The 22,138-nt window shown below is 39.0% G+C and overlaps 1 protein-coding gene and 1 long non-coding RNA gene across 4 annotated transcripts in view; one reads left to right on the top strand and one right to left on the bottom strand.

The window, feature by feature from the left end:
* The window catches only part of LOC122175714, a 25,407-nt gene extending 6,883 nt beyond the window's left edge, over nucleotides 1–18,524 (top strand). The window contains exon 3 of one of the 3 annotated variants that reach the window (XR_006177484.1): nucleotides 17,631–18,524. This is a non-coding gene — a long non-coding RNA (uncharacterized LOC122175714). Of the gene's footprint in view, nucleotides 1–225; nucleotides 600–7,516; nucleotides 9,891–17,630 lie in introns of those variants that run through there. The other 2 variants (XR_006177483.1, XR_006177485.1) reach the window with 2 other exon arrangements.
* On the bottom strand, nucleotides 2,340–22,138 carry SMC3 (structural maintenance of chromosomes 3). Its single transcript, XM_042863588.1, has 29 exons — nucleotides 22,042–22,138; nucleotides 19,869–19,944; nucleotides 19,192–19,230; nucleotides 18,405–18,472; nucleotides 17,972–18,043; nucleotides 17,716–17,795; nucleotides 17,144–17,222; nucleotides 16,492–16,609; nucleotides 16,167–16,342; nucleotides 15,893–15,973; nucleotides 15,398–15,562; nucleotides 14,713–14,834; nucleotides 14,091–14,304; nucleotides 12,400–12,503; nucleotides 12,089–12,188; nucleotides 11,476–11,636; nucleotides 10,726–10,867; nucleotides 9,399–9,549; nucleotides 8,408–8,560; nucleotides 7,244–7,395; nucleotides 6,877–7,035; nucleotides 6,071–6,178; nucleotides 5,636–5,744; nucleotides 4,916–5,163; nucleotides 4,620–4,832; nucleotides 3,760–3,951; nucleotides 3,416–3,593; nucleotides 2,915–3,021; nucleotides 2,340–2,818 (listed from the first exon to the last, which is right to left on the bottom strand). The coding sequence occupies exons 1-29, from the start codon at nucleotides 22,054–22,056 to the stop codon at nucleotides 2,747–2,749; spliced, it is 3,654 nt and encodes a 1,217-aa protein (XP_042719522.1). The 5' UTR covers nucleotides 22,057–22,138; the 3' UTR covers nucleotides 2,340–2,746.

Raw genomic sequence — 22,138 nt, 5'->3', positions numbered from 1 at the left:
ATTAAGAGTCAGTGGAAGAAAAAAGTTTCTTTGGCTTTAGGTTGTGGTTTTTTTTTTTATAATGCATTCATGCATTTTTCTAGAACGGCACAATTCAACCTATCAAGAACATTGTAGCAAGTCTCAAACTGCTTTGTATGTTTTTAACAGAAATGGTCATTTATTCCAGCTATCCCCTGTTTTTTCCCCCACAAAACTGTATTTTGTATTTCTCTGCTTGCTCAGGGTCCTCGTGACCAACAGAATCATCTCTGGAATTCAGAGAACCTCGTAACGAAAGCTTTGATTCTGCCCTCCATTTTATTAGTAGCGCAAATACCATCTGCGTTATTTAGTCCCGTTTGACTCCACCTGCTGCCCAAAGCTACAAACTGCACCTGAACCAATCTCCTAAGCGCCTGCCTTTTGCTATGGCCGTGTCACATCCTCACATTCACACCGCAAGCAGAAAACCATCATGGGGAGAACCAGCACCTTTTCACCACTCCTGACATGAACAACGGACAAAGCCCAGGCTGGGAAATCCCAAATCCTCCTCTAGGATGTGTGCTGGCAACTTATCAGACAGCCCTTCCTCCGTTACATGAGGACCTACCTTAGAACACCCAGGTGATGCTGTTTTTCATGCAGCTCTCTGAAGGTTTAGCAGCCACTTGGGTTTAAACAAAAAGTAGCCACCGTTCTCAAACTTATCCTGAAATGATTCTGGAAGTCTTGATAAACCCGCAGGCAGCAGTTCCAAACCTTGGTCTCTGGCATGTAAGCGTTCAGCCATTGCCTCAATTTCTTGTCTAGTCTTACCCTGCAAGCATCAACCCAGTACCTTTCCTTTCTTTCCTGTAGCTTGCTAGTTAGCCATGTTCCCACTGCTCAGCAACAACCTTGGCTGTTAGACTCAACACAGATGAACATTTCTAACATAGCTGAAACTACTGAGGTTATTCAGTTGCATTCGGTCTGACACTGAGCAGTGCAGAGATCCTGCTCTACTAATCCACTTCCCATTTAATGAGATTTTAATTTGATAAACCTGATGATCAGATTGATTTAGGCTGACGCTTTTAAAACAGGCAGTGAATGTAATTGCTGTGCTTATCAACTGCCTGTCTCCCCAAATTCAAACTGACGACTGCCAAGCTGCTGTGTTGGCACCACCAAGCCTAATGGCACAGAACGGCCTGCTACTACCCCAGGCACATTCTGTCTCTGATGGTCACAGGCTACAGGCATTTAAGGTGCAGATAAATGCAATGAATAAAGCTGCATGAAACCACTAACTGCAGCCATGAAGTGTATTGCTGGATTTTGAGCGGACTTACTTCACCTGTGAGTAATTTTAGGAACACTTTGCTCTATAACCAATTTAAATGCAAAGTAGGACTTCAAATTCTTCGAGGTTACCACATACAAGTCTATTTACTGGTTAAGGATTTTAAGGGAGACTGGATACAAGTTACTCGGGATGCAAGGATTTGTTTCATGTTTTGCACCCTATCCCTTTTTCAGAGAGGCATGTGCTGTACAGCTACTGACTAGAGAGCAAAGCTGCCCATAGTTCCCATGTCAGGTACAACGTCCTCAATCGTCTGGCTTCTAAGATTTACTGCCAGTGGTAATTTCCTTCTGGATTATCACTCCCCAGGGAAGTTACTCCATACCAACTTCACTTTTCTGCTCTGACCTTGCTTTGTACTGTTAAGTGCACGCATTCCCTGGCTCAGGAAATTGCATTCAATTCACACCTCCTTCTCCTGCACTTCGCATAAAGCAGTGTCAACTGGTTCTCAGTGGGCAGCAGGGGTGCTAAGCAGCTGGTGGAAACCTACCAGATCACTTGAGTCTTGTTTCACTGAAGTGCTCTACAGAGCAAATGCAGGACGTTAAGTTCACTGCTTCTCATTGTAAAATAACCTTAAGCCTATCATACAACTTCACACAGTACAAGAAAGTGTCTTATATATTATGTGAATATATACACGCAATTGCAACCTTTTTTCTTTCTTTTTTTTTTTTCCAATGCCTTTGCTATTTTAAATCAGAAGTATCTGGTCTTAGTTTTTGTTCAGAATAGCACAGCAGATCATCTGACAGTTCTTTGTCAGAATTCTAGGCAGAGGGAAAAAACTCATGGTTTGATTCATGACTGACAGCCTGGTACAAGCAATTCTGGTCATTCGGGATGATGGAATGTGGAATTGCTGTATTGGCCAGAGTGCCAAAGGGAAAGTATGAATTACTTGAAACAATAGCTTTGTCTCATACTTCTCAAGAGCTCCCTAGGACTGACATGGACTGCTCCAGGGGAATCCTCAGACAGTCAACACACACCTGCACATGAGTTACAGCGATAAAACCAATCATTTTAATTGAAGCCATTAAAAAGAATTGTGAGGCAATATAAATGGTAAAAGTATACTTAGGAAGGAAGGCAGAGCTAGCACTTTCTGAAAAGCTTTAAAACAGCAACAGACGCTTTACAAAAGATTTGACGGAAGAGAATAAACTTCTGTAAACTACAGGTACTGTATAAAGGTAACATTAACAATCATCTTATAAAATACAGCAACAGAGACCATACGGATACCCAAGCTTCTTTGAAACTAAGTCTTCTGGGGTCTTGGTTAAAATGTATGTTCAAAAACTATTTTAAACAAGGACTAAAAGCTTCATATTTTTAATTTACAGTTCCCTGGCATAAACATCACACTATACACATCTTCCAAACAAGCAGTAAATACAGTTTTGTTTAACCATGCGTGGTGTCATCTTCTACGAAGTCTTTGGCCATTTCTGCTGTGATCACATCAATATGACTAACCTGGTGGAACAAAACACAGCAGTTATTACAGGTCCCTTTCTACAGAATAAAATAGAGCTTGGTAAAGTTTTCAACAAAGACTAGCTAAAAGTTTACCTTATTTCTGAATTTTACACCATAGAACTTGTCAGCTGATTCCAGCAATTCAGGCCTAAAAGTTGTTGTGATGAACTGAGCATGTTCAGCCAATTCCATGATCATATCTAAAAAGAACATAAGAAATCTTCACTAATGTCACCTTTCTAATTAAGCAAGACATGTCTGAACAGAAGACAGTTTACTATTCCTTACTTAAAATGAGAGTTTGGTTAATTAAAAATAAAATAGAAATCGAGAACGAACCCACACCACATTTATATACTATAATAAATTCCAGGCCTCACCTAAACTTTTTATACCATAAAAAGTTTGTAACTCCTCAGCTGCCCTATGTGCCAGTACTGAGCTTCTACCCAAAGCCCATCTTCAAGAGCAAAGGGAAGCACAAAGGTAAATTCCAACATGTGATGAGATACATCAAGGAGTGCCTCGCACCTGAGAGGTCAGGTACTGTAAGTCACACAGTCACTTCAAGCACACTGAAGATGAGTAAGGTACCTGAAACAGCTTTCCTGTGCTGAGCATCCAAGGCTTGGTCAATTTCATCAAACAAGTAAAATGGAGCTGGATCACATTTCTGGATAGCAAATATCAGGGCAAGAGCTACCAGGGATTTTTGTCCACCTGAAAGTTGCTGCATTTCTCTCATTTCACCCTGCTTCCCCGTGAATGATACCTAAGGAAACAGGGCAACAGGAAGATGACTTCAAAATACTACTCCACAACATCACTTGCTATTACAGCAAATAAATAGATTGGTTCACATTGACTTTATTAAAATACATAGTTCAACCTTAATTTCAAAGACTGCTGAGAGCGCTAGAACACATATTCCTCCTTACCCTTATGCCAACTCCAGTGAACTGGTCTACAGATGGCACACTGCTCTGTGATCCAGATCCTCTTTCACTCTCAGCGCTGCCCTCACCCTCATCTTGGGACTGACTGCCTTCCACATCTCCTTTCTTCATCACTAACGTGGCCTTGCCACCAGGGACCAACTTCTGGAATACTTCACTGAAATTTTTTGACACCTTAAAGGAAACAATCATTATTACATAATGAAATCAAGTGCAAACAAGAGCAGTTTTTACACACCTCAAGTATTTGTTTTTAAGTAGGGATATCCACATTTAAATATAAGCACCAGTGTAAGAGAGAAACGTGAATACAAAGCTTGGTCTAAAAACATGACTTAAACCAACTGCTTTTGTAGTTTTCATTTTTTTCTTCAAAGTGGCAGAATTAAAATAGAAAACAGCAAAAGCAAGTTTGATTTTTATTTCGGTGAGCTTCGGACGAGATGTCAGTTAAGAGGATGAGCTTCAGAAGAAGACTTGACACACACTGCAGTTCAGACCCTTTGCTAACATTAGAAGACTTCGCTAAAATCTGGAAAATGGATTTACAATAGATCATCACCAGACCTTCCCCAGAAGGGGTTTTACACAGTACAAAGAGTTATCAGAAAGGAAGCATTTAAATGGTGTAAAGAACAGCTAGAAAGGTAACATAGTCGAGATCAGCACCCATTTAAGATGTCAGCTTGTTCTTTTGATAGTATTAATCACACGAAACTCAAGTGCCATGATGTGCCTATTAATACATGACAGCTCTACTTAGTTGTGTTTCTTCCCAAGCAGCAGCTACGTAAGGCTATTCATTTCCATTCCAGTCCTTCCCACTGTCGCCATTTTGTTACCTGCTTGAAAGTCAGCTGAATAGCCTCGTATTTTCTAAGCTCTAGCACGTTCATCAGCTCCATGATTGATTTGTAGCCCCTGTCCAGCTCCTCTTGTCTCTTTATTAGTTTTTCCTTCTGCTCTGAGAAATTCACAAACTGATCCAGAGCTTTTTTATTAACGTGACTGTATTTCTTCAGTTCTGTATTGCATTGCTCCAACTTGCGGAATAACTGTGGGGGAAACAGACGTACATGGAACCAGTATTTCACATCTGTTTGCTTATAAATAACATGAAAACAAGCACATTTATTACCTGCTTTAAACTTAAAGTCTGATATTTTTCAAAAGCCTCCTGTGGAAGAGAACCCAATTCTCGGATTTTCTTCATGCATTCCTCCTTCTTCTTGAGGAGCATGCCTTGCCTATTAGTCATCTTCTCCAGTTCTTTTGTGTCATGGTTAATGGCATCCATATGCTCCTTTTCCATGTTCTTCCAGCGTTCCATGCTCTTCTGCAGTTCCTTAATTCCCGCTTCTGTTTTGTCAATAGAGTTATCCAGATCTGAAGTATTGGGGAAAAAGCACAAAATGGTTACGCCCACATGCCTGCACTAAGACAAAAAGCTGACATTTCCTCTCTTCCTTCAGAGAAGTCACACGGTTGAAGTCTAGAAAGCAAAGCCAAAGTTGTGGTGATCCACACAGATGCTATTTCCTATTTGAATAACTGAAGTTTCAGACAGTTTAGGAGAAATTCAAGAACAGCTATACAAAATCATGCTGTGTATGAACACTGCTTCAGATATTATGCCTGATGCCAAAACTCTGTTGGATGTTCCAATGTATATTTGCAGACACTTTCACTTCAATTTGCACAAAATCTTGCTTCTGTCTTTTGGATTTTCCAAAACACCTGTTATGCACTATGTAACTACTACAGCATGTTCAAAACTTACTGCTACTTCTCACTTCGTGCTGTGTGTGAACATTCAAAACACTGAAGATTTTTCTCTGCAAAAAACTGTGTTACCAACCATCTGAGCGTGCCAGTGTATCCTTCACTCGTTTGTTGATAGCCTCAAGTTCTGATGTCGTGGCAGTGAGAACTGTGCCACCTTCTGTTTCTCGGAGCTCATTCAGTTCCTATAGGACAAAGCAAACGCCACCAAGCTTCAGCAAGGAAGGGAACGAAAGCGTAAGCCAGACAGCTTCCACTGTTCTACACACAGTTATTTTCAAAATCTTAAAGGTATTTTCATCTTTTACCAGATCATCATTATGGAGCCTTTCTTACACAAAAACCGTGCATACAGAGCACAAGTTTTGTTGTTGAAGTTCAAGCATAACATGTAATTCAGAATTACATGTTAATTAATTACAGAAAGTGATGAATACATATTTATCCCATCAACAACATGTCACAGCTTTGGAAATAAACAGCATAAACTCATTTTAGAGAAAATCCTTACTTGTTCCACTTGGTCTAAGCGTTTTCTCAGATTCTCGTTCAGATATGTTTCAACTCTTGTTATGATGCCTTCCAGTTTAATCCTCTCATTCAAAAGCTGTCTATTTTCCTGAAAAATAATAATAATTAAGACAGGATATTTACTGCATTAACTAAAATCCAACTACACACTCACAATAAAGCCCACTCTTGACAGAACTCTGCACAAAAATATTAGGCATTTTTGGAGTGTCACTGTTTTTATAGCACGTAGAAATAGCTGCAGAGATATTCACTGCTAGCAGGCTATCTAGTGTCAAGACAATCACAAAGATCTGTAACTTTCCTGAACTGTACTAGCACATGGATCCACACTTCTTAAGAGCTTAAAAGAGTACAGTGACAGTGTTTTTCCAACAACATGTGGCAAACATAGCAAGAAACTCAGAACTGCCTTATTTACCATAAGCCTAAAGGTATCGTTTCAGTTTCCCACGTCATGCATCGTACCCTTCAAACAGTACCTATTTTGAACTTAATTATTGCAAAGCTCAGAAGTAGAAGCAAGGAAATGGTGACAATTCCAGCACTACAGGAGTGTAATCCCAGCAAAAACATAGCTAGCAAAATTCACCCAGCATTTGAGAAAAACATGCAGATAAGTTTCGCAAATGCAAAAACTCCAACCATCCCAGGCCACTACTGGTAAAACACTGCTCAGTTACAACACATTCATCACTGCTGACTCTTCACATAAGGGACCAAAGTAAGTTTACTGGGAAGAAAAGGTACCACATTCAGTTGCAGGACACTTTCATTTTATCTTACTTGTTGCAGTTGCCTAATTTCATCATTAAGAGCATCCACACGTTTCTGATCTTCAAGACTGAGTTGAGACAACAGATCTGTCCCCAGCTCTGCTTTCAGTGACTCTCTAGTCGATTCCATAGCATGTAAACTTGCCTCCAAGCTCTGTAAGCTGCGTTGCTGTGAAATAGATTAGACAGAGTAATTCCTTGGAGCAGCCTGCAGATTTATGAACATTACTTCTATATTTATGCAAATATGGGCTGTGTCAGATCTCTAATCATCTTTTCATATTTCAGTCAACCAGAAAGGAAAGCAAATTCATCAATAATGCCAATAAAACAGTAATATAAAACCAGTAATTGATTTCAGTATCACTTCACAGTACCTTAGGCATAAATGTCTTTTCAGATTGCTGCCTTTTCTCCTTCAGCATTTTCATTTCTGACAGAATACTGTCCCGAGAGGCTTTGAACTTTCTCTGCTGTGTCTCAATTTGCTGCATTTGGTTCATCAGCTGGTCAATCTCATTATTAATCCATTCTGTGGGCTAAGGAAAATTCTTTAAAAAGACATTTTATACCTAATAGTATATTTAGCTTTTAGTTTTTGCCATATTCTGTTGCCCTGATAAGATGAATAAAAATAATCATTTGTACAGGAGAAATCAAGAATCATCAGCAAGAGTGACTTCCTGACCCTTAGCAGTGCCAAGAGCAAACCAGAAGAGATTCATTTGCTGTTACTTTCACAACGTGGGACTCCGAATAGATTCATTTGAACTTGTATGGAGAACTCTGCCTTACAAAATATAGAAGAGCAGATGCCCTCATTTAAAAAGCAACATTAGACCAATACAAATCAACTCTCATTCAAGTCTGAGACAAAAGGCATAATCTTCCAGAACAACTGTGATACAACACCTTGAGTCACAGTGCAGATCTTGCAGAGAATTTTAATTTCTGTTGAACTGCTAACATGACTACTCCTACTTTCTCCTACCACAAATGCACAGTTTAACAAGACATCAACACAGAAGCACCAAAAGCCAAACAATTCCCAAAAGCAGAGGCCACAGCAGAACATGGCACCCCATCGTGAAAACACTTCTGGAAAACTGAATCAGATACAGAACAGAAAGTTAGCAGGAATGGACAAAGAAATTTTGCTAAGTGTCTTGGGATTGTTTGCATTACGTTCCAAAACTCACTGTCACGTACGGTAACAACACTTGTTACAATTGCTGATCTACCACAGAAACCCTCGCGTGGCATTGCCCTCAGCCATCAGTTGAAGGAGCTCCCTACAGACATCCTCTACAGTTCCCTCCTCAAAAGGAAAACCAGGCCTGAAGGTTATGATTTAACATACCTATATTTTGTCCCCACAGTAACTAACAGAACCAGGCAGCACAAAGAACAGTCGAAACAAATGCCACAGCTAACTTGTAACATCTACAAGCATTAAGAATCCTATTTTTCACCCAGTACTGTAACTGCAAAATGCAATCTTTATCATCACACAACCTTTCCCAAAAGAAACAAAAGGATATTTTCAATGTTTCTGCGCAAGTTTTCATTGAGTTTTGCTTCAAGTTCACCAAGTTCTTCTTCTGCCTTTCTAACATCTTTTTGCAATTCAAGACGAGACTTTCTTGTGTCGTAATAACCACCAGTCAAAGCACCACGATGGCTGACTTGATCACCTAAGAGCACAGCACAACAAGACTATAAGTAGCACATCATTTATTCTCTGTGGTATCTGGAGCAGTTTCTGTAGTACAGTTTGGTAGTATGACTAGAACATTTCAGCTAAGCTAAACAAGTGCTGCATCAGTATAAGAAGTTGCTATTTACAATGAAGACTTTACGTAAAGTTCTGTAATTGGTGACGTAGCTGTTTTGGTGTTCCATTTAAAGTATATTTCATTCTTCAGCACCAACACAGATTGCTACTACTATCTCCTTTAAGAAAAAAAAAAAAGAAGCCCTGCTCTACAAGGCACAGATTCTGCTTTATTTCTCCCTCGTCCCTTAGGAGAGTTTTCAAATTGACTTCCAGAAAAAGAGATAAATAGTAAACCTGCACGGAATCTGCACTGCAGGAACAGGCCACTGTCAGAAGACGCTTTAGGGAACACTGTGTAAATGCACCTGGTATGCTGAAAAAACATCTTGCACTTATCAGTAATTAAAGCCACATCTGAACCCTCAGTGCTGCTTTAAGTTGGTGGAATAAATCATGAATACTTCAGGAGAACAAAGGCCTTCTGAATTTGAAAGAAGGTGAACACAAACTGTCTACCTTGCAGTTGTCAGGATGGAGATACAGCTACTAACTTTTACATCGTAATATGATTAAATAATTGTGAGGAAATCCTGCATTTTTAGTACTGCACCTAACCAAGCGTAGCTGTGTATTCAAAATAATGTAGCTGAGACATAGTCTTATTTTGATAACACTGACAGACTAAGCATAATGAGTCTCACTCTTCAAAGGATCCCACTTTTCCAGTAAATAATTCATCTAATTGCAACATTTACCTTCCAGTGTAATACAATCCATAGTGAAAGCTCTGGCCAGCTGGGTAGATACTTCCATGCTACGACAAATCAGAGTCTTTCCAAACACGTGTTTGAAAGCTTTGTCAAATCTGGGATTGTATCTCAGTTTGCTGATCATAGGAATAGCATCCTGAAGGGACAGTGGTTATAATGAAACAGTGCAGTGACACAAACAGATCAAGCATATTGCAACTAATTCAAGCAAGCCCTAGAAAATAAAGAAACCACGTCAAAAGTCAAAACATCATACACTGCCTTATAGCACTACATTCTTGAAAGTTAAGCATATCTCAGATTCACTGAAGATGAATGCATGCATTCACAATCAGACTTCTGGAATGAAGACTTCTGGAGCTCCATATATCACTATTTAGACAATGTCAAACTCCAAACTCAAAGCACAACACTGCAAATGACGACTTTGGAAACACACAAGGGGCTGACACTCTGATTAAACAGGCAATACAGACGTTGCATGGAAATCAACAGCAAGATTTTGCTATCTTAGTTTTTAGCAGCTAGGCTTGAGCATTAATAGGGCAGCTAGGAGTCTGCTGGGTATTTGAGTATTACATTACAGAAACTATTTCAACAATTACCATTAATTGGCTGCAAATAAAAAGAAATCCACCAAGGAAGAGTCTTCCATGGCAAACAGAATACAAACGTTCATACAGTTTTGCTGGTAAAGCCCTCCCAAATAGGCACACAATAGACTGATTCTTTTCTATTTATCTTTTTTTCCTATGTATACCTGAGGGGCAAAGGGACAGGAAAGGAAATTTTAAAGAACTTATTCTACTACAAGGTCATAGGAAGTCATTATATTTAAACAGTTCACTAAGTGTCCAGTAAGAGCAGATTCTTTCTTGAAATACATTTTAAAGATACTTTTAAAACAGCTGTCACTAAAGATTTTTTTAAAATATCAAACACAAGTCAGTCCAAACAGCTCTGAGAAAGTCTCCACAGCTGCAACACAACACTATCCTTCCCTTCAGCTTTTGTCCATGGCAATCTTTCAGCTAAAGAATTCAAGTTTAGTAATTCATGCAATTATTATCAGATTGTAGAACTTCCTATTGCTATATTATCAACCACGTACTCTGCAGGTGGAGTTTAACTTTGAAGAAGATATAGCATGTAGCAAAGCATTTTCCAACAGAAGGGTTTCCAACCTTGAGAAGCAATAAATTAATGGCAGTATTTAACTGCAGACATCCGACAAAAGAAAGTGGCAGGCAATACAGTTGAAATAACAAAGGCTAATATTTATGGAGAAAACAGGTTCAAAATGAACACTCACATTAGTCTCAGGATAAGCAGTATCTCGAACATCTAGCTTGTTCAGTGGGAGGAATGTAACTTCTCCAGGAAGGTTCATTTTGTTAAATTCCATTAAAATTTTTGTACTGACTTCATCAGAATCCACAATGTGATAAAATAACCTAATTAACAAGCCCCAGAAAACAAGAAAAAAAAATCTTCAATGTGTCAAAAGAACAAACATTTGAATGAGAACATTTAGCATTCAGGTAGCATTACCTGTCACTATAAAGCCAAGCTGCATTTGCTCTACTGCTTTTAAGCACTGCTGTCAAAGCAAGCAGATGGTACTCTTATTAGAACTACATAGCTTTTAAAAAGCCGTTGGCTATTTAGAGATAACCCTAATATATAAGATATTCTAGTGTAAGTGAAAAAAAACTCCTACTGTTATTGAAACATCAGCATTACTTACCATAGAATGCACCACACCAGGAGATTCCTTGCAAGCATCAGGAGCATCTCTCTTGGGCCTATCTGCCTTCCCACTCCCTCCCCAGTACCCTCCCACCTTGAAACAAGATTAAGAGAAGTTAGAATACACTGCTAAAATCTGCAGAATTCTTAGTCCCTTCTTGAAGGGAAAGTGTGACGAGGCCACACAACAGTGCTGGATGAATAAGGACCAGAGCTCAAGACTGAGAGGCAAAGTAACTAATATTTCAGATAGAACGAGCACAGGTCCATTTGTAACACTGCACCAAGGTAACACTGAAGAGTATGCAGTTACCTGTTCCCTGCAGTAACTTCAACACACGTGTAGAAAGCTGGTTCACATTCAAAGTTGTTCATCACAATGCCATGATAGCCATTCAGAACGTGCTGGTTTATTCCTTTTCGACGGAAGTGCTCCAAAACCTTGTTTATGCTGTCGATACCATTCAAAATGGCCTGTTAAAGCACAGATGATTACTGCACCACAATTACAAGGTCTAGAAAAAAGTATCAGCTTTATCCCCAACTTCTAAAGAGCAGTAACCATCTTTCTTGACAAACTGCTGCTGACTAATGAACATACCTAAAAAAAAGCTGAGCGTACTACATTCAGGGTAGATTGCTTTTTTAGAACAAGTATCAAAAGGAATTTGGTAAGCTTTCCGTTTCTACCTCATCTTCTCACCTCTCCTCTAATACCTTAAGCTTACAAAATGAATTTCAAAATACTTCTAGAGCTGAAAATATTTGTAGAACAGCTTACATAGAAGATTGCCTTATTTTAAGTAAAGATAGTAAGACTGCAAGCAAAGGAAATAACTTCAAAAGAGTACTACCACTTTTCCTTTAGGAATGGGGAAAAAAAAGCTTACAAAAGAAGTTACAACAAAAAACACAAGGCCTCCTACCTTTCCTGTTGCTGCTCTGAGAAGCTGCTGTTTCTTTTCCAGGTCTTCCCGCTTAGCAGCAAGAGCCTGTTGCTCTGCGTTCTCCTCTCTCCACAGATAACTGCACAACAACCACAGTTCAAGTACTTTAGGGGTGAATGAAGTCTGAAGCTTTTTTTTAATCTAACAGCTGCTAATCGAACAGAAGGGCTAAGTACAGAAGTTCATACATGGCTATATTTAAAAACATACCTACATGCCATGTTAACAACTAGACAGTTGGGGTCCTTCACATTAAGTGAGGTTCAGACATATTTCAATTAATTACTAACTTTCTTTCGCTCTGTAGTTCATCCTTTTTATTTTTCACTTCATAGTACTTTCTGTCCAGTTCTTCAACACGAGCCTTCACTTCATTAAGATCTTGGTCCAGTTTCTAACATAAAGAAAAGATGACTATGAAACTGCAGCGTTCTTTAGTTACAATTTTTATGCTCCCTCCCCCCTCCCAATTCAATGCTTAATTACTACTCAGAGTTCAGAAACAGTTCCTACAAAGTTTTCCCACCAATTTACAAATTACAAAAGCACTGTGTCAGCAAGTAAGTAGTGCAGACATGGGGATCAAAACAGGCACAAAGCAGGCACAGACAAGCTGTGCACCTGGGCATTTTTCAGTGAAACAGCTCACCAGTTCATGGTAAGAAACTGCATCAAAACAGCTACTACCATCAACAGCCTCGTGTAACAGTGCTCTGAAGTAACACTTCTGATCAGAACATACATACTGGTCTTTCATCCCAGGCTGCTAGTAGTGAAAATTCTAGCCTGCTCTCCTGCTTTACCACAGCTACTGCCAAAAGCACGCTGTTAAGCTATTGCACAGATCTCCTCCTCTCACTCACTCCACACCTGCCATTCTCAAAGCAGGCTGGGGCTAGCACCCAGTTCATGTTTGCACTATTATCTATCTACAGGACTAGTAACATGCTCAAAACCAGAAGTTTTTCCAACGCAACATGAAGTTTCACTTGAGACAACCTCCTTCTGAACAACAAAATGCTATGCAATTCTTAGCCTGTGCATAAAGCAGCCTTCTTTCAGTAGAAAAGAACAAAAATTAACATCAGTTCTACATAATGCTTCTTACTGAGCCATGCAATATCATTACAGACAGCCTATGGTAAGCATCAGTTCTTTCATAAATCAACTGACAGAGTCATCATTTAGCTAATGCATACATCATTCATACAGCTTATTTCACCAGAACACTGTTTTCTCTGTACAGCTACATTCCTGTATTTCTCCCAGGCTGACCTGAATTTCAGTTAATCAGACAAACACTGCACATGCCCATCAATCAGCACATGCAGTGCAGCAGCACTGGCACTGGATGCTCTCCTACTCTAAGCAAAGGGGTTTTTACTCATGCAGCTCCAGCTGAAGTGATATTTCTGGATCTCTCTGCTTTATTTGAAGTGAGAGCTGCTTCTGAACACACAGATATCAGAATCTAAAAGTTATGCAGATAATACTGAGAGAATAACCTTCTTTCACAGAAAAGGGTCTCATTCCTAACTACAAAACTGCAATTGTGGTGCAAAGGCAAAGTGCTGGCAGCAGAGCTTAGAAGATCTTGTTCTCTCCTTTTCCCCTAAAGAGTGTTAAAACACCTAACATTCATCTCTATGGAACAGCCATGTCCAAAACAGACAAAAGCAAGGCAGCTGTGTCTCTTTCTGAGAACTCAGGCCAAACATTTTGGGTAAAAAATCAGAAGGTAAATGTACATAGCAAAGTTTGAAGTAGTGCCAAAGGGAGGTTCAGAGTCATCTATGGGTATTTAAGGAAAAAAAAAAAAGCAAAACTGTATCCACATTTTTTTTTTCCCCCCTAAAGATCCCACCCAGAAAGAGAGCTGCATCGTCCTTTGGGGCACTAAGTTTTATTAGTTTGTCCAAAATTAGATTGAGTGTTTATTACTTCTCAGTATTTTGAGAGAAGAATGAAGATGAGAACTCACACTGTACTGTTCCAAATTTTTCTCCTTATTTGCCTCTGTATCCTCTAAATCCTTGTGTATAGCTGCAATCTGCCGCTTCTTGTCATTGATTGCTTGATCTAGAGACTTCAGTTCTTTCTTTATCCACTTATCTCTTTCTTCTTTGGATGTGAACTGGCTTCCCCGACCTTGCTTTGCATAAAGATCTGTTCTTTCCTGCGTAGCCTGTGCAAGTCTATTTTGAGAAGGGGAAGAAGTGCTGCATTACAAAGAACTGTTGAATCTATGAAGAAAAAGCGCTGTTAATTACCATAAGAATTTTCCAAAACAGTGAAATCAGGCTCTAGTTAAAGCAGTCATAAAAAGAAAAGCATCATAGTATGAACAAGACAATCATGCAGAAGACTTCATAAAACAGCAAGTTCATAGAACTCCACAAAGTGGTTAATTAACTTCACTGAATACTGATTTCCCCACCAGTTCAATACCCAACACAAAATGAGGCTTATATTTAAATAGAGAGCATCTATAAACACTCCATCCTCAAATATTTAATAAAACCTTAAATATACTGCACATCTGTTCTGCTAGTATCATGGCTCTTTCTATAATGCTCAACTCCCCTCACTGCAGAACTACAGACCTAGCAATTCCTCTCTCTTCTTTCTCTTTTACACTGTTGAACTTCGGCTCCGTTTCTGCTAATTCTTTCTGTTTCTCCTCAATTTTCTCAAGAAGCTTTTGCCTCTCCTTTAACAGCCTTTTCTGAAAGTGAAAAAAGGCAATAATTAAAATGAGATAGTAAAAGAAACTCTACTAATATCTTTAGATAAATACACAACATTAAAGAATAATCTAATTGTAAAAATGCAAGATAGATTTGCTAATGTGATACTGCATTCTTTCAGCACTCAACAGAAGTAAATTCATTTCCAATCAGAACAGTAAAGATAAATTAAGCATTCTTAGGAAGCTAAACTATGCAAGTATGGAAGGTCTTCAAGGGCTGAACAACAAAGTCCAAGTTAACACTATAAAGAAAAATCAACCTCCTCAACACCTGTAGCAATTGAGTTTGAGAGAATTGAAGGTGCCTGGTTCTGTAACACTCAGGATGATAAATAAAGGATCTGAACTTAGAACTTGGCTTACATCCCCTAGAAGCCAAAAACCCCAAGATATCTGTCCTGCATGGATTACAAAACAATGAAAGGCTATAGATTAAAGACAAACAAAAACCCACCTAGAATGTAGGCCAAAAAAGCCTTCAGTGTACAAGCAGACTTCCACGAATCCATTACATTTTAGATTATGTCACTGTTACGTACCCTTTGCTCACTGTTGCCAGCTAATTCATCCTGCAGATCTTTAGCCTTAAGTTCCAGCTTAGTCCTCTGCTTAATCTGCTCCTGTCTTTCAGCACTAAGTTGTTCTTTCTCTTCCTTCATTGCAGAAATCTTTGTCTTCAGTTCTCGAACTTGCCGTTCTATTTCCTATGCAAATTTAAGCATACAGCATTTTAAACACCGTGTGCATGTGACACTATCCTACTCTCAGCAAGCATTATCTAGATCAATGCAGTATGCTAAGTATAATCAATTTCTCCCATTTTCAAACAAGATGAAGGCATAGGTTAAATGTAACATGTTTTTACAGTTATTGGTTAAAGCTCCAAATGCAAGAGCTCTTCTCATTTCAAGTCAACGAACGTTGGATTCTGTGTCGAAATTTAGATTTACATCAAATGTTTATGCTATGAAAAAAATAAAGCAATACAAAGTAAAGGAAGAACCTTAAAAAGCCCCTCTATTAAGTATTTTTACCTCCATTTTATCTCTAGCATCCTGCTGTGCATCTCTCAGCTGCCTGGACTTCTCTCCACTTGTCTCCCGCTTGGCAGAAAGCTGCAGGATCATACAGCAAGTAGCTTAACAAGCAAGATTCTGCTTTAGTAAAATTCTAGTTTCAGAAATGCAAGAATAGCATGTTGAACTGATGAAAGACAACTGCGGGATTCTAACACTGAATGCAAGCAAACATCAGTAAAAAGCAAAAGAATGTCTTGTGTTATATTTAGTAGTAGACAAAGCATTTTACCTCATCAAGCTTAGCTCGCGTTTCATTAAGCTCCTGATTATAAATTGTGTATTCTAATGCTCTCCTCATTTTATCCCATTTCTGGTATTGAGCCAGCTCTTCTTTCTCCTCTTCAAGCGTGTGAAGCCGCTCTTCAATGTATTTCAACAACTCATTGATCTTCTCTCTCTTACCCTCTTTAAAAAACAAGACAAGCCAAGAAGCTCAGTTAAACATTGTAACACATTCCCAACTTTTAAAGCTACTCTGTCTCCTACAGCCATTATTTGTCAAGTTACAGAAAAGAAAAAGAAAAGGTGAAGCACTGCTCAGCAGGTATTCTTACCTGTTTCTTTCATCAGTGAAATACTCTCTTCTTTACGTTCATCGTACACTCTGGTACCAGCCACTTCTCTTAGTAACTTCAGCCTTTGGGAGTCAGGAGCTGTGGCCATCTGGTTGATCTGACAATTCAAGATTTATGATTTTAATATCCTTCTCTGATAAGGCTTAGTACAACAGATCAAACAAGCTAAGATGTGTAGGAATCTACCAGGCTGCTTTCCATTTCAGACCATTACTTTAGGATAGCTAGGATTCTGTTTGTAATTAATTTTGTTGATTCTCAAATGCTACCAGTTTTTGCTGAAACTCCAAGTTCCAGTATTATACAAACTTCAGAGACTTTTACCACATCAAAAATACATTTAGAAAAGCTTAAGTGTGCCTTTTAAATCCTGATGCTATCTGAGTCAGTTTAAATGCCTCCATGAAAATCACACCATTACACTAAAAAAGAAAATAATAAAACAAGTCACACCATAGAATACTCATTAGACACACAAAATCAAGATGAAACTCACTTTTTTTTTTCTTTTCCCTACAAACTAAGAAAAGATTTAAGCTTTGGCATTCTACTGCAGTAACTCAACTTTGTCATTAAGAATACATATAATTTTTGACAGTTGTTTCTTCCATTATGTGAAGAAGACTCTTACCTTCCCTTGCTTGACAATATAATACGGATTACTGCGAGAAAATCCAGCACTTTCAAGAAGATTCATTACATCGTTTTTCCTGAAATATTATTGTGAATCTATTAAAGACACTTAAAGCAAAAGTGACATTCACCATCAAATGAAAGGTGGGGGAGGTGGAAAGTGGGGGTCTGGAATAGGGAAGGCAGCACCCAAAAATAATATAGTCTTGGGGAAAGAAAAAGATGAAGAAAGAAGCACCTCACTGCAAAGAGGAGGCAAATAAGGCAGGTTGTTTCCTACCCTTCCTTGAGACATCTAAAGTTTGGCATCTCTTATATTTTAAAACAAGTCCAAAAATACTAAACAAGGAGTTAAACATACTTTAATGAATGGATTAAACTGTAAATCCAAAGAATCTTGCTGTCTATTTCACAAGGACTGATGCAAATGCTGTCAAATTATCATTACTTGTATTATACAACTAAGTTAGTATTACTTCTTTCAGGCTAGAGATGCAAGAGTTTGATATGACTACAGAATTTTGGAGAAATACTACCCAGCTTATTCAGCTCAAGGAAAGAAGTACCTACGTCACCATTTTCTTGTCTAAGAAATATTGGTCCTTCTTGGCTCCAATGACTCTGCGAAGTGAGACTTCCTCTTTATCAATCTCAAGAAAAGAAAGTCCAGTAAATTTCAGTGCTTGCAGTAGGTATAACTAATCCAGAATGTTTACAGTGCTTTTTACCAGAGCTAACTCAAAAGCAGTTCCCACCCCAACTGTTTTTATAATGCTGAGATACGTGAGTCTGAAGCGAGGATCCATAAGGGAAGCAGTTCACTTACCGGTAACCTGTTGTCCGAATTGTCAAAGATAATTTCCACAAAAGCTGAAATAACACGAGGCCCAGTACCTTCCTAAGAAACAAGAGGACTTTGGTCAGGAGAACCTTCTGATGAGGGAATCCAGTCCATCCACATCCCCTTTTCCCATCTCCTTCCATACATTTCAGAGTCAGGAGTATCTACACAAGACCCACTACACACGTTTTTGTTTCTGAAAATCCTGGACAGACATTCACACGCACGCGTCAACCGCCTATATAATAATGTATTACTTTGTAATGGCTTCTCTTTTACTGAAGGGAAGCAACAAACGTAACAAAAAAGTTTACAAATGCTTCCAAAGCAACTTCAGGCCAGCATTTCACTGTTTTTGTACTAAGACTAAAATGCACGAGCTCATTCTTTTGTCTTCTTGTCATACACCTCCACTTACATGCAACAAAGCCAATCTCTGTTCAGGGCGAAGGTGACTAAACTCATCACTGAGGACAAACTGAATTGCTGTAATAAAATTAAAAAATAAAACAGAAGATTTATCCTTTCCTTTAGCAGATATGCAGCAGTTTCTAACTTAAACATATTGTTACACAGTACAATCACGTATCTCAGTGCTCTCTTCCTCACTCCCCAAAAAACTTAATTTGTTGGATCTTTATCTCTCAGCCAGCTGTATGCTAGAATTCCAGTCTCTCACTGTCAATATCCCATTTGTTCTTTGCATAAGCATTAACAGGACTCAACAAGCAAGGAGTCACAAGCCAGGTTAAAAACAGCAGTAAAATACTTGGCACTCAGCAATTCATACAGCTACCATCTAGTATCTCCACTGTGCCTCTCTGGTTCTCCACCACTGACACTTCCACAAAATCCCCATCATAATCATGTGTTAAAAGCTATACCATAAATTTAGCCACTAAGAACATCTGAAGTAACTGTAAATACTACTAACAGTTTCCAGCGTGGGTAATATTTGGAAATCAGTTTCCTCTTGTAGATCCCTTTTTGGAACTGCAAATATTAGAAGACTCTTAAGAGAAACCGAGTAGTGAGGAAAAACCTGAAGTAATATGTGCATTAAGATGGATCTTTTATCTTTGTCAAGTCACAACCACTCCTTGTTAAGGAAGAACATTTGGTAAATCTACTCCAACACAAAACAAACAAAAGAAGCCGCCACTGTTACCGTTATCTCAATATTCTATAAAGAAATCAATCCTTACCATAAAAGAAGTTGCTTTTTCCTGATCCATTTCTTCCCACTGAAAATTAAAACACAAAGTATATAGCTACAAATTGAAATCAATGAACTTCAACAATCCACATGCAAATTCAGAAATGTCTCAAAAAGACCAGAAAAATACAATTTCTATTCAAAAAATTAAGGTTTAAGAATATTCTGATGTTTTAGTGAGGCTCAGTGCCTCATCTTTAAGACCAACATTTGCTGTATAACTTCAAAACAGCTTCCCTTCTAGAAAGGAACATCCCAGGCTTTTCATGCTCTCTGCATTAATTATTGCTACCGCCTTCAAAGCCCCTCAGCTTCACTCACCCCCCAGCACATTTGGAATTACCATTTTAAAAAGGCAAACAACACTGAAACTAGGTTTCTTTCTCTCCTTTCAAAAACACTGGGCACACATAAAGGTGATCACAGTTCACTTCTCACTCAATTACTACAGAATCATTCTGCTGTCACAGTAAAAATGAATGCTAGAATACTTTGCTGTAAATATGTTGGAATACACCTTGTGAAATTAACAGATGACTGTAAAGCAGCTTCCAGTGCAGAAAAGTAATCAGATGTAGAAAGAACATAAACAAACTGTTAAGGAGTAATTTGACCATGATCTGATGCAAGTTTAATTAGTGTTAAAAACCAGATACTGGAACTCACCAATGACATTGTGTTTTGAGCTGAATGGATCCACAATGGTTTGGTCCCGGTAGCTTCGAAAGCCCTGAATGATTACCTATGGAGTAAAGCGACAGAATTACCTCTGCTCTTAACCACCTTCTAAACTTGAAGATGTTACAGAATGCTCACATCACTTATGATACACTTGATATCTTTTCCCTAACGCTGTCAACTTTCGAGCTCAAGACCAGCATCCTGTATTCTGAGACTTGGCCCTCCACCATTTTATGGACAGATTTTTCTCTCTGCTCATAAAAGATGCTGGTAATATCTAGGTCAAAGCACGGTGAACAAGAGAGCTCCTTTTCATAGCAATCTACACTAAGAGAAGCATTTGCATCAAATATCACATACAGGAAAGATACCGTCCCATGTTAACAAGCACTTATAAAATGATTATAAATCCGTCCCATTAGGATAACACTATCCACATTCAGCATAACAACTCTACTTGCAATTCTTCAAGTAGAGCAGTTACAAACTGCAAACACATGATACCAGACTTTACCTATTCTAGGAGCAAGACAGACTTATTTTTTAGGCTGCACAGTAAAACAAAGTGAAAGGCAGAAACACTGGTTCTGTTGAATTCACTTCCTAAACAAACACATACAACCTACACAATTTGGCTAGAGAGCTATGCAGCAAGTACTAGTCTAGAAGTACAACTATCCAATTTTAATCTACAATGCCTGCATCTAAATACTTCAGTTCCACGTAGCAGGAAAACCAGCTTCCAGCATAGCTCAGCATTAATCAACCCTTTTCAATCATCAAAGCTGTGCTGAAAGACTCTCGATCAGCTTTCCTCTGCTCAGTCTGACATCAGAAAGATGTGAACAGCCACCTGAAAACCTGCAAACCTTTTAGAAAGACCACTTAAAAATGAACCAGAACTGACATTCAGTCTTTCTGCCCTTCCTTAGCTTTTTGCCACCAGATCTCATTAAAACATCATTGATGTTTCACCATCAAAACTAACATAAAGGAAGAAGTACTGGCTAGAAAGAGAGCAAAACACGTTATGAGATTTCTCAACAGTATAACCACTTAAGTTTAGAAAGCAAAATGAAATTCTGTACCTGCACTGTATTCAGGTTTAAATATAAGGTAACGTTACTAAAAGTAATCAAGGATTTCAGTATTTGGATCAAAGTATAGAAAGCAGGTTTTGGACCGTGAACTGGCTGAGCTGATGACTACTCAAACACTGTGGCTGTTCACAGAGGACCTGACCCCCGACCATATAAATACTGGACGAAGTACGTGGGAGATCCTCACAGCAACAGTAAGCTCTGCCTCGGTACCAATGGCTTTCAAAAGGAAAAACAGCAGCCACATTCATTCATTCCAGTTTATAAAAGAAAAACTGTAAGAAGCTTGTGAACGATTCTGTTTCCCAGTTCAGCAGATTTCAAGAATAAAAATTAAAAGAATGGGAAAAAAATCTGGGAGGCTAGCTTAGTATAAAAGTGTTCTGGTTGGAATAATTTATATCTTTTATTCTCAAGAACACCTGAGTAGCTCTACCAAAAAAGAAGAAAAACCAATCATTATTTGCTATAGAGCTACAACTTTTTTCCACCCACATACCCAGGGCAATGCTTCTGAAGAATAATACTGGCAGACTCCCAAAAGCATTTTCCCCCACTTCATGCAGGTTTTTCTAGAGAGTGTCTGACTTCAAATCAAACAAATATCCCGAGCTGGAAGGGACCCACAAAGGACCATCCTGCCCAACAGCCGGCTGGACTGCAGTGCTCTTCTATAGCTCCTAGAACACCAGTGCTTATGGTGCACCTAACTCTGACTTCATTTGGGCTTACTAAGACTACGAGCATTTTTACTGCCGTTTACTTTTGTGCAGTACAAGTCTGTAGAATATATTTTTTTCTTATTTGAAGTATTTAAAGCAACATGCATCATATATTAAATGCGCATCTGAACCAGATGTACTAAAACGTTACCAGAAGGCACCTGCAAACACTCCCATGTCGACAAACAATTGATGAAAACCTGATCCCCACGCACAACACGTGCTTCCAAACACAGTCCGAACGTAGGGTGCCCGTTCCTGCCCCCGCCTACCCTCTGCGCGGGGCAGGCCGCAGCAGGCCGCGCGATGCCGGCGGCCGGAGTTCCTCCGCCGTACCTGCTTGATGTACATGGCTGCCGAGGATGGGGGAGGCGGCCGCCCCGCTGCCTCCTGCTACTACTGCTGCTGCCGCCGCCGCGCAGCCGCCCGCACC

The sequence above is a fragment of the Lagopus leucura genome, unplaced genomic scaffold (genome assembly GCF_019238085.1).
Source record: "Lagopus leucura isolate 7727_CA_CO unplaced genomic scaffold, USGS_WTPT01 Super-Scaffold_741, whole genome shotgun sequence".
NCBI classification, from domain to species: Eukaryota; Metazoa; Chordata; class Aves; order Galliformes; family Phasianidae; genus Lagopus; species Lagopus leucura.
Note: the sequence above shows the minus strand (reverse complement) of the source record. Positions and strands in the feature narration are given on the sequence as shown.